General features: G+C 39.5%; 1 protein-coding gene across 5 annotated transcripts in view; it reads left to right on the top strand.

The window, feature by feature from the left end:
- LOC144666199 (uncharacterized) overlaps nt 1-17,716 on the top strand; it is a 37,356-nt gene that overhangs the window by 15,822 nt on the left and 3,818 nt on the right. The window contains exons 4-8 of one of the 5 annotated variants that reach the window (XM_078527575.1): nt 1,762-1,829; nt 5,433-5,499; nt 5,856-5,907; nt 6,813-11,200; nt 14,293-14,341. In XM_078527575.1, the coding sequence (XP_078383701.1) occupies nt 6,852-11,200; nt 14,293-14,341 (4,398 nt within the window). In that variant the 5' untranslated portion in view covers nt 1,762-1,829; nt 5,433-5,499; nt 5,856-5,907; nt 6,813-6,851. Of the gene's footprint in view, nt 1-1,761; nt 1,830-5,292; nt 5,500-5,855; nt 5,913-6,812; nt 11,201-14,292; nt 14,342-17,716 lie in introns of those variants that run through there. The other 4 variants (XM_078527576.1, XM_078527577.1, XM_078527578.1 and 1 more) reach the window with 4 other exon arrangements.

The following is a 17,716-nucleotide window of genomic DNA, read 5'->3' as shown; positions in this document are numbered from 1 at the left end:
AAAAGCTATAATCTTTTCCCTTCACAGTATGGTTGTAATTAAATACTTTTTTTCACTTGATCTTGGCGTGTGGTGCTTGGGATAAATAAGACCATTAAAAAGTCATTCAACTTCAAGTTGCTTGTCACGCCAACCACACGGAAGTCCCCCCACATTACACGTTAACTTGTGCGTGTTTTCTATTTGTTTAATTATACGCAATCATGCAACATGGACATTAATTTAAGTAGTTGCGACAGCGAACAAGCACCAGCGCAGTTCGCTGGATCCGGAGCAACTCTAATGTTGGTGAGGAAAGATTTCTTTGACGCTGACTAGCAATTGCGTTATATACTCCTAAAATTCGCGGGCGCTTGTATTGTTCTCGAGCTATATTTGGCATTTAGCACGTGAACAAATGTTCCTGTGCGTATGATTTTAATTAAATTAATCCATATTTGGTGCAGCGAAACATGCGTTCAATAATTCCATATTCCTTATTTGGCGTGTTCGTACGTGCCCGACGATGTCAACATGTTTTCACATCGTTCATGAGTTTTCTGAGCGGTTAGTGTAAAACAAAGACTAAAATGCCGATTGAGGGTAAAATAAAGACTGCAGACCGGGAGAAAAATGCAGACAGACGGTAAAGTAATGAAATACGAGTCACAAAGCCTTCCGCCGACTCCAAAGTTCAAAAAAATGTATGTCAGATTACGTTTCGCATGAGCAAACACGTGAATGGACTGGCGGTATTAAAATGTTTATATGCCGACACAAAATGTGTTCAATTTTTTACTTTTAATACGGACTTGACCTTGTGAGACTTCAAGTCTTCATCACCAGTAAACTGGATGAAACTGAACGGTTAACAGCCCTTTCAGCTGTTTCAGGCTGTGCCCTTTCGGAAATTATTTTTTTACGCACACAAACTAATTTGTTTATCCCTCCTTGTGTGGCAGCCGGACGTGTCACGAAATCCTCGATCGTCTGCAATTCGCAATGCAAGCAAGCAAGTTAACCGCTCGCTATAAACATAAAAGTGTTGTACCTTTTATTTTTTTATATAGTATTTTAATTTATTACAACGGTTAGTGAAGCAAAGTCATTATTTATAACTTTACTGCGGAAGCGTTTAATCTGCGCCAGTTAAAAACACTTGAAAGAGCTGTTGCGGTGGAGTAATTTGATCGCTGAACGCGACCTTGCTGTGTCGGCATGGTATAAAAGAGAATTATTTTTCTAAATTATCCTTAAACCGTCCAGTTAAATGAGTTAAATCGGGTTTTTAAACGTATCAAAAAGTTAATTAATTTTGATAGCTTTCGATCAAATTATCTATTTTGTATGACATTTATCACCACTTAATTTTCATGATAGCTCATGCAAAGCGTTGTCTGGCGTACATTTCTTTGAAATTTGGAGCAGCTAGCCGGCAGGGAAAAATGGCTTTGTGACTCATATTTCGTTACTTTACCCTCGGTCTGTATAATTTTTACCCCTGGTCTGCAGTCTGCATTTTACACTGACCGGATTGAAAAACAATAATTCACATTAAACATAACTCATTTCTAGAATTCACATTCCTGTAGTTTCTTTTATTTCACAACATTTTTAAAAGATAATTCTATACAAAATACACATGGTCGCACTACACTTAACGTATCGTTACTCACTAGTTAATATAGGCATTATTTAAACAACTCAATGTCAACTTGCCCTAAGAGCAGAGGTTGACCCTTTATACACATTTAATTCTGAGTGTTGCAATCATCTGTACAGGTGCCAAGTTGTTGAACCTGAGGATCAGGATGTGACGAATGTCTTGTGTAACGTTCTTTTAATAACAGGTACATTGTGAACATTTTTTTAAAACCTAATGATATAATGAATTAAACTACTGTATTTACTTAAATAAGTGCGGCCCCTGCATAAGTGGCCCCTCGTTTAAGCGTCCCATTTTGTGACAAAACAGTTGATAAATGCCACCCCCAATAAGTGCCGCAGTCCCAATGTGCCACTATATTCTGGGAATTCCGTAGTAAAAAAAACACTTACAAAGCAACTCTAGAACCGCATTTGAAAGTTATTTTTATCAACAGTGATGTTCTTTGGTTCGAAGTGATTTTATTTCACTGCTCACTACCCATCATTCCGATCTCTATCCAGAATTCTTGCAATTTGTGAATTTTAAGGCAGTGAACTTTGTGAAGGCTGTGAAGTGCCAGAAGACACAAATATGTCAATCAACAGGACAAGATTCTATGTCACGTCCATTTTTTAAATAAACACCTCCCCCACTAATTGGTCTGAACTTCCCCACCCCTGTAGAAACTTTGTTCCTTTGAGACCCTCCACCCCTTCGAATTTTTCAGTGACCTTCTGTGGAGTGGATTTGGATATTTTCTGGGACAATTATCACATTAGGCAAAATTCCTCAAGTCTTGAAATTTACATATTTGTCAGTTTACATCAAGCCATGCCAGGATTTATACTTGCTCATCAGACTGGAGGAGCAAGCATTCAATCTGCTTATTGTGAATGTTGCTATAATTTTTTTTTTGCCATCTGGTGGACAAAGTCATTGAACATGCTAGAATAAGAATGTGCTGGGAATAAGTTGTGTTACCGTATACTTTTTAAAGTCCCCCACTTTAAAAGCCCCTCTTATAACCCCCTATCACAGGAAGTACATTAAGCCCCCCTCTTTAACGGTCCCCCTCTGGAAGATCCCCTCTCTATCAAGTCCACCCCTCTCTATAACACCCCCCTCTTTAAGGGCTCCTCTAATAATCCCTCTGGAAGTTCATTTGTTTTAAATGACCCCCTCTCTATTAAGCCCCTCCATCCTATCTAATAAGCCCCCCTCTTTTACATTCCTTCACTAATAAGCCCCCTCTTTAAAGGGTCCTTCACTAATAAGCCCCCCTCTTTTAGGGCCTCCTCTGATAATCTCGCTGGATGTTCAATTTTTTTATTGACCCCCTTCCCACCTCTTCAAGGGTCCTTTTCTCATAAGCCTTCCTCTGGAAGTTCAATTTTTAAATTTTTTTTAACCCCCTCACTATAAAGCCCCCCTCTTTAAGGGCCCCCCTCTTGAAGTTCAACTTTTTATGACCCCCTCTCTTAATTCAACCCCTCTTGCTATTAGTCCCCCTCCCTTTAAGGCCCCCTTCTAATAAGCCCCCCTCTATAAAGCCCCCATCCTCTCTTTAAAGAGCCCCCCCCCCCTTTAAGGCCCCCCTTCTGGAAATCATTATTTTTAAATGACCCCCTCTCTATTAAGCCAACCCCCTCTCTATTAACCCCCCTCTTTAAGGGCCCCCCTCTAATAAGTCCCACTCTCTTGAAGTTCAATTTGTTTTAATGACCCCCTTTGTATTAAGGCTACCCTCCTCTTTATTAGCCCTTCCCCCTCTGTAAGGTCCCCGTCTAATAAGTCCCCCTCTGTTAGTTTTGTAATGACCTCCTCCAAGCCCCCATCCTGTCTATAAAGACCCCCTTCTTTGAGGGCTTCTTCTCTAATAGGCCCCCATCTGGAAGTTCAAGTTTTTTAAGAAGACCCCTCCTCTCTATAAGAGCCCCCTCTAATAAGCCCCCTCCTCTCTATAAAGCCCCCTCTTTAAGGGTCACCTCTAATAAGCCCCCTCTGGAAGTTCAAGTTTTCTAATGCCACCCCCCCCCCCCTCTCTATTGAGCCCTCTCCTCTCTATAAAGCCCCCCTCTTTAAGGGTCCCTTCTAATAAGCCCCCTCTGGAAGTTCAAGTTTTGTAATGACCCCCCTCTATTAAACCCTCTCCTCTCTATAAAGCCCCCCTCTTTAAGGGACCCCCTCTAAGATTTCTCTGGAAGTTCAAGTTTTGTAATGACCCCCCTCTATTAAGGCCCCATCCTCTCTATAAGAACGTCCTCTAATGAGCCCCCCTTTAAGGGCCCCATGTCATAAGCTCCCCTCTGGAAGTTCAAGTTTTCTAATGACCCCTATTAAGGCCCCTCCTCTCTATAAAGCCCCCTCTTTAAGGTTCCCTTTTTTAATAAGCCCCCTCTGGAAGTTTGTTTTCTAATGACCCCCTTCTATTAAGCCCCCTCCTCTCAATAAAGACCCCCCTCTTTAAGGGCCCCCATCTCATAAGCTCCCCTCTGGAAGTTCAAAACTCCCCTCTCTGTTTAGCCCCCCTCCCTACATGGTTAATCACGACAATAATTTGAACAAGAACAAAGATATTTTCAAGCTTGTTTTCTTATTGACACACCACATCTCCTTTTTTCAAAAGCTCTCAAAAACAAATAAGCCCACCTCCAGAGGATTAATAGACCTTTCAATTTCTCAGACCCTTGAATTTTGAAAGGGGAAGTTCATAATTTTTAAAATGGCATTTTTTTATCCCAACAAAAAAGTAATTCAAAGATATGTTACCACCAAACGTTCATCTTCCAATGAGTATTTAAACTCTATTAAATCCTGGCCGAGGTCATCTTGGAGTTAGTTAGCAGCCTGGCAATGTATGTGTGATGTCAAAGAGCTCAACTTTTACTTTCTGACTTGGAGCTAAGTGCGTGCAAAATGGTGCTGCACAGAGAGATTTTGGAAAACAAGCAAATACAAAATTAACAAGGAGTGTCAAGTATTTAAACAATGTTTATACTTCCTGCAAAACTTCAGGTTGAGCTCTTTGACGTCAGACATACAGTGCCAGGCTGCTAAGTTACTTGAAGAAGGTGATGGCTGGTTCTCAATTTTTGCACTACTTCAGACAAGGAATGTAATAGGGTTTGGCAATAGCTCTGATCACCATCACTTGATGAAGGGGCCAGTCAACCACCTGAAAAATGAGTGGTTTGGATATTGATTTACTCTGCTATGGTATTCCTGAATGTATGAAAAGTCTTAAATGGAAATAGGAAATAGACTGTATACCTGGGTATACTTAACCTGCAAGAAATTTGTACCCTGGTGGAAAATAATAGACACTTTGCATAATTGCATGGCGCCTGAGCTTGAATAACAATACTACATTCATCCTTAGCCTTGTTTTTAGAAAAAAAGATTTTTTATGCAAACGTGAGGCTTATGTATTGTTATATGTATTGTTCTTCAAATGTAGATTCCATTTATGCAAAGGGTCTATGAAAAGTGTTTATTTCAAGATATAGTTAACACTTACAAGTCATCAGGGTTGTATAGTATGGTGAATGCCCTATGTACCGCATGCTTCAATATCCCAGAGTATAACCTGGGGTACAGTATACCTAAGGCTATGATAACCGCTAGCTGGAATATACATGTACCTGTTGTAGTTTGTATGTGGCTGAGACCATGGCAAAGTGTCTGCTAACCAGAGGTGTCCACATACAGAAGGTATCCATCAATGTAGGTTTGACTGTATAACAAATAGCTTTAAGTTAATCAGTCTGTAACCTGATGTGATGCACATTTTGTATTAATTTTGTAGAAACTAATTCAGAAATGAGTCAAACTGCTTTGGCACATGTTTAAAATCCAAGTCAGCAAGATCTCAGGTAAGTTCTAGCCACAACACTTTTCAAAATACAATTATTAAACTAGCAAATAAATTTCTACTATGTCAGTGATTTTCCAATAATTATTATTATTTGTTAAAAAAATGATAAAAACTTCAAACTGTACCTGTACATGTAGATGCTGTCTAAAAATAGATCATTATAGCCAGTCAGCACATTCCACAGTGCAAGAATAAAAGTACCTACAGATGTATTTTAAGGGAGATATAGAAGTAAGGGAATAAAAGGCAACATGAACAAGCCAAGCCAATCAGCAAGCCAAAATTTTGTCTGGGGCTACAAATAAGTTTTTTAATTGTATGGCACATTCATCATTACATCTTAAATGTTTCCAGATGCAGAAAAGAACAGTGACGACCTGATAACTTGGTTTCCTGGGGAACAGTGGTAAGGTATTTATAACTTTGTGTGTAGAATAAGATGATAATTAACATACATGTAGGTTTGCATGCTGCCAAGTAATCCAGGGATTTTATTAAGTTTGTAAGTAGAAAGGCACCAAAGAGGGAGTAGGCAGGCAAAACAGAACACAGTGAAGCAAATTTCCTTATGTTCAAGTTTGCCGGGTACTGACTCTTATGTATCCTGGTAATGGTACCCAGGACCCGCCTTCTAATGAGAACCCTGATATCAATAGAGAACTTACATCTCTGTGACGAGTAGATTGCCTACAAACATGAAAAGAAAATAAATGCCTGAGTACATATGCTGAGACTCCATGTGAGAGTCTGGAAGAGAAATGACATGTTAACCGTTTACTCAGGATTTAAAATTGAAATGAAAACTTGCTTTAAAAAATATGTATTTTTCAACAATGACACGGGCAATAATTTGGACAAAGAAATATTCCGAGTCCCCGACGAGAATCAAACTCATGGCCTTCCAGATACCGGTTGGACGCTCTAACCAACTGAACTTAGAGAGACTCGTGGTGAGCTGGGCCATATACTAGGTTGACACGCGTCCTGTATACTGCTTAGGATCAGCAATGTCGAATTCATCAAGTGTGTAGTAAATAATAAAGATGGTAATTTTGAGCCCGGTGATAAATTATTAAATTATTATTATTAATAATACCTGCTTTGCTCCCAAGCTTACATGACAACCTCAAAATTACATATACAAACTTTTATCATTGAATAATAAAGATATTGGACCCTGGGTCTGTCTTGCTAAATCAGCAGTTATTGTAGGACATACTTCCTGCATCAAAAGTACAATTACTTTAATTCGGTTATATTCATCAATGAATGTGAAAAGGAAACAAAATATCATTTTCTTCCTACACTTAGGTACAGTTGGAGGACTGAACCTTTCTGCACTGGATTAAGATGGCAGCTGCTGCACCTTCACCCCTGGCCAGCTCTGTAGAGAAAACAAATGGAGCCAAGCTCAGCAGACTTCTTATTGATGGCGGAACAACGGTTCTAAGAAATGTTTTCGATAGTTATCATCCTCCTGCAAACCTGTCTGCTGATCTCAATGCAAACTATCTAACTCTGAACAATCTCTTAAGAAAAAGAGTCTTGCGTACAGCTCAGTGGGACCAACTGTTCCCACCTGGTGGAGCTGCACCAGACTCTAACACATTTGACATCACTCTTCTGTTCCTCCTCCTCACCAACATTTGTGGACTATCCCCTCCTCCCTCAGGATGGCACTCTAAGCCGCCCCAAAGTGACACATCTCCTGAGGCAAACCTTGCTCGCATTAAGTTTTTCCGCAATGAGTTGTATGGTCATGTGTCGACCACTGGTGTTGATACACCAAGTTTCACTTCTCTGTGGCAGGAAATAAGTGCTGTTCTTGTTGCTCTTGGTTTGAATCAGGCAGAAATTGATAGATTGAAGGCAGAGCATTGTGGGGAGGAAGATTATCTTGACGTGTTAATTGACTGGGCTGATAGCGAAGAGGATATCAAATCACGGCTGAAGGAACTGCGTCAGTGTCAGACTGAAACACAGCAAGACGTTGGCAAAGTGCTTCAGACCCAGTTAGAAGATCGCAAAACCATTAAAGATAGCAAGGCAAAACTGGATGAAGTACATCAGACTGAGACCGACATACAAGAAACTCTCAAGGGAGTACGTCAGACCCAAACCAAAACACAGGGAATTTTCGAAGGTGTGGTGAAGACCCAAGAAAAGCATTTCGAAACCTTGCAGGCGGTAAAGCAAACAGTTGATAGCTTTAAAGAACAAAGATATGTAGACAGGGAAGAAGAAGTCCTAAAGAACCTTGCTAAGTCAGAGTTCAAAGGAGACATTGAGTATCACGCGGGACGATTTCAAGAAGGCACACGTGAGTGGGTGTTTAACAAAGTTCAAAACTGGTTAGATGACAGAAACTCTCAAAACCGCGTGGTGGTGATCACTGCAAATGCTGGAATGGGAAAATCAGTGATTTCTGCCGTCGTTTGCAAAAGAATGCAAGAAACTGGTAGACTGTCAGGAAGCCACTTTTGTCAGCATAATAACTCACGTTACCGAAATCCTCAGCTGATGCTTCAGTCCTTAGCCTGTCATTTGTTTCATGCCCTGCCAGAGTACAAACAAGCTCTTGTGAAACAGCTGCCAAGAAATCTGGGTAAAGATCTCAACAACATGGGTGTGGAGGAACTGTTTTCTCTGCTGTTTAAAGAACCTCTGAGCACTGTAGCTGACCCGGGAAGGAACATGCTCATGGTGATAGATGGCCTTGATGAGAGTGACTACCAAGAACGGAATGAGCTGCTCGATGTTATTGCTAACCACTTCTGCAAGCTTCCATGTTGGATTCGATTTCTATGTACGACCCGACCAGAGAGAAACATTGTAGAGGCATTAAAACAGTTGAATCCATTTGTGCTCGAACCAAATGAAGAAGAGAATGTGCAAGACATCAAGCGGTTCCTTAAAAATAGGACGCAAAAACTAATGAAACCAGGAAATAAAGGTGCCATTGTGGAAAAGCTTGTAGAAAAGTCTGAAGGACTCATGTTGTACGCGTACTTCCTTGTTTCGTATATTGAGGAGAATGTATCAATTCTGGACCAAGGAGATCTTGGTGGCAGCTCACCTTTAGCAATTTCTTCAGTGTACTGTTCCTATTTTAAACGACTAGAGAATGAACTTATGAAGGAGCTTGGTGTGAAGGAAGAAAATTTTCTGAGTTTGCTTTGTACTGTTACTGCATCACGGGAGCCCTTGCCAATTGACCTCGCTTCTCAAATTTTGATTCCTAGTGCAAGCTCACCAGTTGCAAGGCGTAAAGTACTTAAAGCTATCGGAAGTGTGTCCTCTCTTCTTCCCATTCGTGATGACTGTCTACACGTCTTTCACAAGTCTGTTTATGATTGGTTGACGGACACATCGTGTTATGGAGAGCACGACTTTACCGTGGATGAGAAAGAAGGCCATCGTATTCTTGCAAGCCTCTGTTCTGATGAACTTGATGATATGAAACAGAAAGGTGTTCCTCACACACAGTTCGGCTCCAATGAGAAGTATGCACTGCATCATGGTGTACGGCACATGTTACTGTTAGACAAGAATATGAGATCACGAAGCCTGGAGGAATGTGTACAAACATACGTGGTAGATTTAGAGCTTTTGTATGCTAAGCTATGTATAAACGATTCATTAGCAGCTGAAGACATTTTATGGCTTCAAAGCCACGAAATTTCTCAATCATTGTCTGAAGATAGTAAAGCTTTGTTGAACACCTTAACTATCCTGCTTAGAAAGTACTTCAATACAATTACAAATCATCCTCACGTGTTTTTCCAAACCGTGCTGAATGAGGGAGGAACAGTACTATCCTCTGTGGCATCAAACCTGTTGCAGAACAAATATCCTGAAATACCATATATGGAGTTCTTGCACAAGCAGATGCAGCAGGGAAGCGTTCTAGCCCGTTTTCAATGTTCGTCTGCAGTGGCTTATTTTGATGTTTCACCGCAGTTAGACTACATGGTGTGTGAATGTGACGACGGAACGATTCAGTTGTGGTCACTCCATACTGGCAAGCTAGTATGGACACGTCCTGTTGTGGTAATGAAACATTTCTCTCAGGATATATTGATCATAGGAGTACCTAGAATTTCGCCATTCTCACCTGTCTTGTCATTTTACCGCTCAGTCGTTTTTCATCCTACTGCAGACGTTGTCTTACCAGGAGTCCTTAGCCATGTCTATACATTTGACGGAGAACTGAAACAACTTTTTCCTGAAAGCAACTGCAGGTTCACAGTCTGCTCAATTTCAGGAGACAAGACCAAGATGCTTACTGATTGCCCTGACGATGCTAAATGCATTATTATGTGGAGTCTGAAGAATGGTTCAGAGATTACTCGTACCACAAGAAATGAAGTTGTTTTGTCGTTTGCGTGGTCACGAGATGGAAGGCTGCTGGCAATTTCTCATTCCACGGGTTCCATTTCTATCGTTGATGCGATGGATGGTTTTACAACACTGACAGAAACGGTCATCCCAGAAGTATGTGGAATGATAAAGTTTTCACCTGACTGTCGGTCTCTTTTTTGCATGCACAACGAAAGTACGGGTTTTTTGCTTTTAGGAAATCGAAGAATCTTTTGTTTAAAAATCAATATGGCGGAACCTCCCAGCTGTACATTAAACGACTGTGAATCCTATGTGCCCTGGAAATGTGAATCGCATACCGAGGCTGGATTTTTGTTAGGAGATCCTATTTCCTATGGTGATCAGACATTTGATTTTGTGTTAAATGAGCAAACTTTATTAAGGGTTAAAGGTAGTTTCATAGTCATGTTGAACCTTGACGAGCTACGGAAAACTGACAGAGAAACTACACTTACTAGTATCAAAGACATTGTACTTTCTTTGGGTGGCGAGACTGTTTATGTTGTCGATGATGCGTTCAGACCAACAGTAAGCGCTTGGGATGTTTCAAGTATGAAGCTCATAAGACAGAAAAGCAGTCAAACATACAACCTCAATCTTGTAGCTGTGGAAGAAGGTGTTTTATTAACAACAGAAAGTGGTTCTCTTGAGCTGTGGAATTTTGAATTATCTAAGTGCGTCCGAAGTTGGACCAACTTGTTCGGAATCACAAAGATTATCCCCATATCGGGAAAACGAGTGGCGTGTGAAGCAAATAACAAAGTGACCATTTTGGATTCTACTAGCGGAGAGATTCTGTCAACATTCCGAATAAGAGGAAATGGATCCGGTTTGGTTACATGCAACAGTAAATGTCAGCTGTTGACGTACGACTTCGACGGCTCACTTAAGTTGTGGGATGGCAAAACTACACTTTGGAAAAAGAATCTCCATTTCTCGTGCATTCCACTTGGGTTTTTTTCTCTTTACGAACAGTTTGTTGTAATTTGGTCACGTGACTGCGTGTACGTACTTGAGGCACTTTCAGGTAAAACGCTGCACGTTTTACGTAAGTTCTTTTGGATTCATGATTGTTCATTTGTCAGTGACGAGGAATGTGTTATCAGCTCCAAGGCTACCGTTGAAGGTTATTATCTTCAGCTGTTTAACGTCAAGTCTGGTGACCTACTGAGTGTAATCGATCTGGAAAATGAAGTGAATTGTTTAGCAGCCTGTCCTTGTAAGCGTCTCCTCGCCATTGGCCAAAGTGACTCTAAACACGGACTCAAACTTATCCAGGTGCGGTTGCCACAAGATAAAGACAGCAGGAAGAGCAAAAGGTCAGTTATTAACAAACAGTAGAAATTTCCTAAGTCGAATGTAACATTTAAGAACACATTTTTCATTGAATCTGACATATTTCACTAACTAGGATTATTTTAGTTTTACTTCAAGCTCCTGTTAAAAACACACGTTACATGCCTGTCTAAAGTTCGCGATACATTTTCTTGGTGGATACCAATACAACGTCTATGAAACCTGTAGTGTTTTATTACTGTATAGTTGATCGAAGTAGAATGTTGTGTGTAATTTTGGGTATTACCTGGTGGTGTGGAAAACAATTGTTGGTTAGCAATTGTGTTTTAGTCGAATATTGTTTACTGTCTTTGGAATATTTGAGCGCAACACCAAAAGACCCGCGAGATTTCAAAGAATAGCAGTTAAAAAAATACACATGAAAAAGCGCTTGTCTGATATTTTTTCTGTTCTGTTTGTTACAAAAGATGTAGGCCACATACAACTTATGTTGGCGTTTGACATTAACTCTTGATATGTGTGATATAACATCGGCTGAAAGTCACGTGTATTTAACAATTATTCCATGAGCCCGCGTTGGATACGAGGTGGTAAATAGCCAACGAGGCGCGAAGCGCCGAGTTGGCTATAACGACTCGTATCCAACAAGGGCGAATGGAATAATTGTTTTATTAAATTCTTCTCAAGTTTAAATCGACTGGACATTTCATTTTGATGTAAACGAAGTGATAGTATGAGGAGGCGCGAAAATTTCTGGCGCGGTGTTCACTTCTTGAGTTGAATGAAACATACGAGGAAAGCGAGCCAGAGAGTTTTCTTTCCAACATTTTCCTCGAACAATCCCCTCTAAAGTCGTCTAAATATCCTGGAAATTGTGACAACAGTTAAGATTTACGAGAAGATCCGAAGCAAAAGCTTTTCTGGAAACTACAAGTCTTGTGTAAGTCGAACGAAGCAAGTGTTTACATTGTACTTCTTTACGGCTCCACGGCTGTCATCAAGACTGCTATATTATTTGAAGCGAAATTCAGCTTAAAGTGGAACAGGTTTGTTGAAGTATAAAAGGACAAAACCAAGATTGAAAGGTAACAAACTTTACGGAAGTGCTGAGCCTAGTTTTATGACGTACACTGAATGAAACTGTGTCAGTTTGCCGTTCTTTCGTAAATTATTTGCTGCTTTTCTATTGACTCGCTCTTGTTGTGTGTTTACAAGTATTATTAATTAAACTTTTCGCATCAATCCTTTTGTTTTGCGTAGTTAATTTTACTATGGCATTTCTGTGGTTGTGGGAGGCACCGCTGATTATTTCTTGTTCGTAAAGTTCGCCAAATTTGCTGTTTTTCAGCTTTTTCCGATGGAACTGTCGCTTCCCGTAGAAAAATTTTAGCTTGGCAAAAGTAACGCAATCATTTTCCAAATAAGGTCAAACTAAGGTATACGAGCTGACAACCGGGATTGAGTGAACCAATCAGAATGCTAGAAATGCAATATCCGTGGCTGAAAATTTAATAATGTCATTTATTTTTTTTCTCAGCGCGCGAGCGGGCAAGATGAACCGAATCCTGCAATCTGATTGGTTCCGGGAGCGGGCGGAATTATCCAATCTTGACCGCGGTCAACGGAACGGGATGCATCCCCGCGCGAATTCAGTTTGCAGCGCGAGTCGAACGAACACATGAAAGTTTTGCTTTCCAAAATCGAAATAGCTGTTCACCAGCCGTTGTAAATTTGAAAGGACTAAAAAGCAGTGGAATTAAAGGCCTCAAAGTTCTTCGAAAGGCGAGTATTTATTTATTTATTTCTCAACAAAATTGAGTTGTAGTTTACCGTTCGTAGTTTGCCGTTGTTTGTGCATGCATTTCGCTATGATTTTCACGCCATTGCGGTAAACTTCACCGGTTTTTAGACTTCCTCTAAGAGTTAAACTGCCTTGTTTATCCGTCACTTTTCGCTAAAAACAGAGCACTATTTGCCATCATTCATGGAAATGAGATTCTTTTATTAAAAACGGATAAATTAGTTATCACAAAATTGTGCCGTACGTAGACACTACGCATTTTATTCAGTTTGGCACTGTTTATCAGAATAAAATTTTGCTAGGAATCATTGCAGAGATTATTTATTTGTTCAATACTTGTGTGAATATATAGCTTATAAAACTGCTTTTCAGTCAAAGAGTATTTTTGAGTCAAGAGAAATCGGATTCAACACACCCTACGAGTAAAGTTTCTTTCAAGACTTTTCAAAACATTTATCGGCAATTGTTCGGGAAGCCGAAATCGATTTAAATGTGTTAAGTTTTGTGCCTTATGTGTGCTATATTTATGATTTTTCTGCTTTTCTTGATAATAAGCAGTGTAAATTAAATATGCTGAACTGTTCTTGAGTGGTTAATTTTAAACGAAGCTATTTTATTCCGAAATAAATAGCAAACAGAATTATTCACTCCTTGCTCGTCGATCGAGTCGGACCCAACATTAAAATCAAATCCGCGCGTATACAAACAAAGATTTTGCGACGCATTTTTTCTCGGTTTCTTTTCCAAACAAATTGAAGTAGGAAAAAAATAAAAACGTTTTTTGCCGGCCTAGGTCGGTCCGTATTGGGAAAAACTGTACCCTCGGTCTTGAGCACGGCCTGCGGCCTCGGGCAGTACTCAAGACCTCGGGCATAGTTTTTCCCAATACGGACCTCCCGGCCGGCAAATAACATATATATATTGAGGTCTCAGTAGTACTTGTGCGAGTCAATCTTGTTTTTATTACAGTTGCCTCAGCAACTGGTTTTGAAGTGCTTATTCTTCAAACCCAGAATCAAACGAATAATACTGTAATATATATTTTGGTGTATCTAACGTTCTACTAACTCTGGTCAGAACGTATTCTCTTGGCCTGTTTGTAAGTTCCTCTCTGTGTCGTCCACCACCTTTTAATTTGTTTGTGGATTGTATTTATTATTAGCGTTTGTCACCCGTGTTACCAAATCAGTACTTCAGGTCAATTATTAAGCAACAATATAATCATAGGACAGAGTGTAAGATAATTCCAGAAGTAGCAGGCGGTGTACATAGAAAAAACTTTCTTCTTTAACAACTTTGTTATCTGTTTTACAGGGCGCTCAACACCGGAGATCACCAGAAAGTACAAGATGAAAACGAAGAGGTTTGTTATTCCCGAGTAAAGTTTTGTGATTGTTGATACCGGTTTATACAGGGGCTGTGGGAAAATTGGAAGAGAAAAAGCCTCGCGGTTTAATCTGCGACCGAGAAACTACGATCTCACAACTTGCAAAGCAGTCAATCTGTAGGTGTGGTGGGGGGAAACGGCTGAAGGCCTGGGATCGAAAACTGTATTTCATGACCTGCAAAGTAGTAAATTTATGTTTCAATCAGCGGTGTTTTCACATTAAGCGACCGTCACGACTGTACAGGGGACGAAACACTCGGATTCCATAACACAAGGTGTAGGATCATTAACGCCTCTTGTATATCTCTTTGTATATTTCATTGTAGTTAATTTTATTGTGTTTCGTTTGCATGTGGTATGCTGGCATGTCAGCACTTATGTTATGTTTTCCTCGCTTAGTGAGTCAGTTATTGTATCCGTTTAAAAGTTTAAAACGTAATATATCGTCAGTGAAGCTAGTATTGATCGCGTTCGCAGTTTGCCAAAGGAGTTCAGTGTTATTTTCAGTTATTGTTGTTTCCCCGGCACCGTAACAAATGTACGTTTCTGTAGTTTGTTTATTAACCGGGCGGAGACTGGGCCGGCCCGGTTCATAAATCGCCCGGACTTTTTTCGTGTCGGTAAATCGTTCCAGACCTGCTCGGCCGCTTCCTTGGCCAGGATTCATTTCACGCACCTTTGATATTTACTCGGCAAGAGCCATTAAATCACTTCCCAATTTAAAATTAACTAATACCCTGATTTCTGTTAAACGTGAAATATATATTTTTGTGTTATTCAAGCGTTTGACTCAAGGGAGTACTGGAGTCCGAAACCGGTGATTGTTTTGATAGGCCCAATTTTTTTTAATTGAATACGGTAACGTCAGTCACGAAATGTGTTTGCAGGGAGCTTCACGCATAACTGTTTTTACAAAAACAGCTGGAAGCTAAAGTATTTTTGAACCGGAATTCTTTGAAGATGCTTTCAAGAATTGTGTTCATTTTCATGTGTGCACAGTTGAGCCGGCAAGGTCGCGTATCAAAGACGATTGAATGTTTGCACAGCAAAATATTCTTCTTCTTCTCTCACACTTCTCAAGACTTCAGAAAACAAAATGGTCATGTGTAGTACTTTTACGAACTGTGATGGAATTTTTGAAAGAATCCGTAAAGCCAAAGTAAGTAAAACAAATTATCTCCAAAATGAAGTCTTGGTGCGGGTAATTACATAATTAAATTTTGCCACGGCATGCAAAATTTCACGGTTTTGAAATTTTCTAAATCTTTATGGCTTTCAAAATGTTTCTTGACACCATCTTGAATAAAAATTCATCTGAAACTTTTTCATGTTTCTTTCACTTCGCGTTTAGTTTGGTTTTAAACGAACAACATCTATTTATCCGTGTGATGTTTTTGATACACATATTTACCTTGTTTGTCTAAGTAGTTCACTCGGCCGCTTTCTTGGCCAGGATTCAAATCACGCACTTTTGATGTTTACTTAGCAGGAGCTTTTAGATCACTCTCCTGTTTAAAATTTTATCTTATGCCCTGATTTCTGTTAAGCGTGAAATATATCTTTTTGTGTTATTCAAGCGTTCGACTAAACTTACCCGTGATTCAATTTGACAGGCCCAAGCAACTTTTTGTAAATGAAAAACATTACGTCAGTCACGCAATGTTCTTGTAGCAAACTTCTGCTTTTTGAAACGGCTTTTTGGGCCAGACTTCACTTTGAAGATGTTTTCCATTTGGCAAGAATTTTGTCCATTTTTTCCATTTTCATCCGTGTACAGTTGGGCCGACAAAGTCGTGTGTCACATACGAATTGAATGTTTGCACACCAAATAACCTAATTTTGGTTGTGGATGTAAAAACTTTACTTAAGAGTCCAGAAAACAAAATGGAAAGTAAAGTAATAATATAATTATTTCTACACTTGAATAGAATTTTTTAAAGGATCGGTTTTAGCCATCGAGTGAAATAATTGCCGGCAAAATGAAAACTTGCCTTTTGGCGCGGATATTTAATTCAACTTTATCACGGCATGCAAGTTTCACGGCTTTTAAAGCCTGGTTCTCATATGATCGTCCCGATCGTCTCTGTCGCTTCTGTCGCTTCAAAAAGTTCGCTTGCTCCAATCACGTCAGACTTTGCAAACGACAGAAGCGACAGAGACGATCGGGGCGATCATATGAGAACCAGCCTTAAGTATTCAAAATTGTAATGCCATTGAAATGCATATGTTTCTTGCCCTCATCTTGAATCGGTTTTTTAACATTTAGTTGGTATTGTTAGGATTTTAAAACGAACAGCATCTGTTATCTGATACGCAAAATATTTTCTTTTGTAATTTTGTTTTGAATATATTTTTTTCATTCTTGATGTTTGAAAACGAACAGCACCTATTAGATTTAGGGTACACCGTGTGGCGTTATCTGATACGCGTGATCTAATGCATTTTCTTTTGAAATTGTGTTTCGAATTATTTTTTCTTGATATTTATGTGACTCGTTTTATTCGACCAGGAGCCAATATTGTAATTTTCTGGTTGCTACGCTAGTTCTTTTTAGCGGAAAAAAAATGTTTTTTTGTTTTTCATTCAAGGGTTTTGAGTTTCCGTCGGAACCGCGATGGAGAAATTACCTGCAATGAATCACGCAAGCAAGAACTGGCGTTTGCGTGACTGCGTACCAAAATGCAAATACAGCATGTAGGCAGGTTTTTCGATCGAAAAATCGGTTTGACTTGAGGATCTCGCGTGTTTGAAAGCTTAAAAGCTTTCTAATTTTTTCAAATCCCTTTCCATTTTGTCAAGTTTTGGTGTGATACATTTTTTTTAAATAAAAAAAAAACCTTTATCGCTTCTATGTTTTTAACGAATTCCTTTAAATTGTTTGTTTGTTTCGGTCGGAGATAAATAAAAATGGCATTTGACTGATTTGAGTTCACTTGTTCAAGATTAGGAACGCACCAAACGTTTTCAACCTGATCAGTCATTTATCAAGGCATGTTAATAAAAGCAGCTAATGCGATGAAGGACATTTTGACACACTACCTACAACTCACGGAAACTGCATAACTTAGGAAACCTCGGTTAGTGTGTCACAGGAACGAGTAGAGTCAAAGACTGCAGCGGATGGGGGGGGGGGATAGAAGGGGAGAGATTCGAAGGTGAATAGCAAGGAAAAGTAAAAATAACAACAACAATAATAATAATAATAATAATAATAATAATAATAATAATATAGCGCTATTCAGATAATCTTCCATTATACTAAGGTAAAAACGAAAATCTAAAAATACCAATGTTACTCAATATTTAGAACAAAATAAAGATTAAAAAGCCTAAGCAGGAATTTGTCTTAGC

This window comes from Oculina patagonica, chromosome 9 (assembly GCF_052425735.1).
Source record: "Oculina patagonica isolate OP01 chromosome 9, crgOcupat, whole genome shotgun sequence".
NCBI lineage: Eukaryota > Metazoa > Cnidaria > Anthozoa > Scleractinia > Oculinidae > Oculina > Oculina patagonica.
The sequence above is the reverse complement of the archived record's forward strand: the minus strand, read 5'-3'. Positions and strand labels throughout refer to the sequence as shown.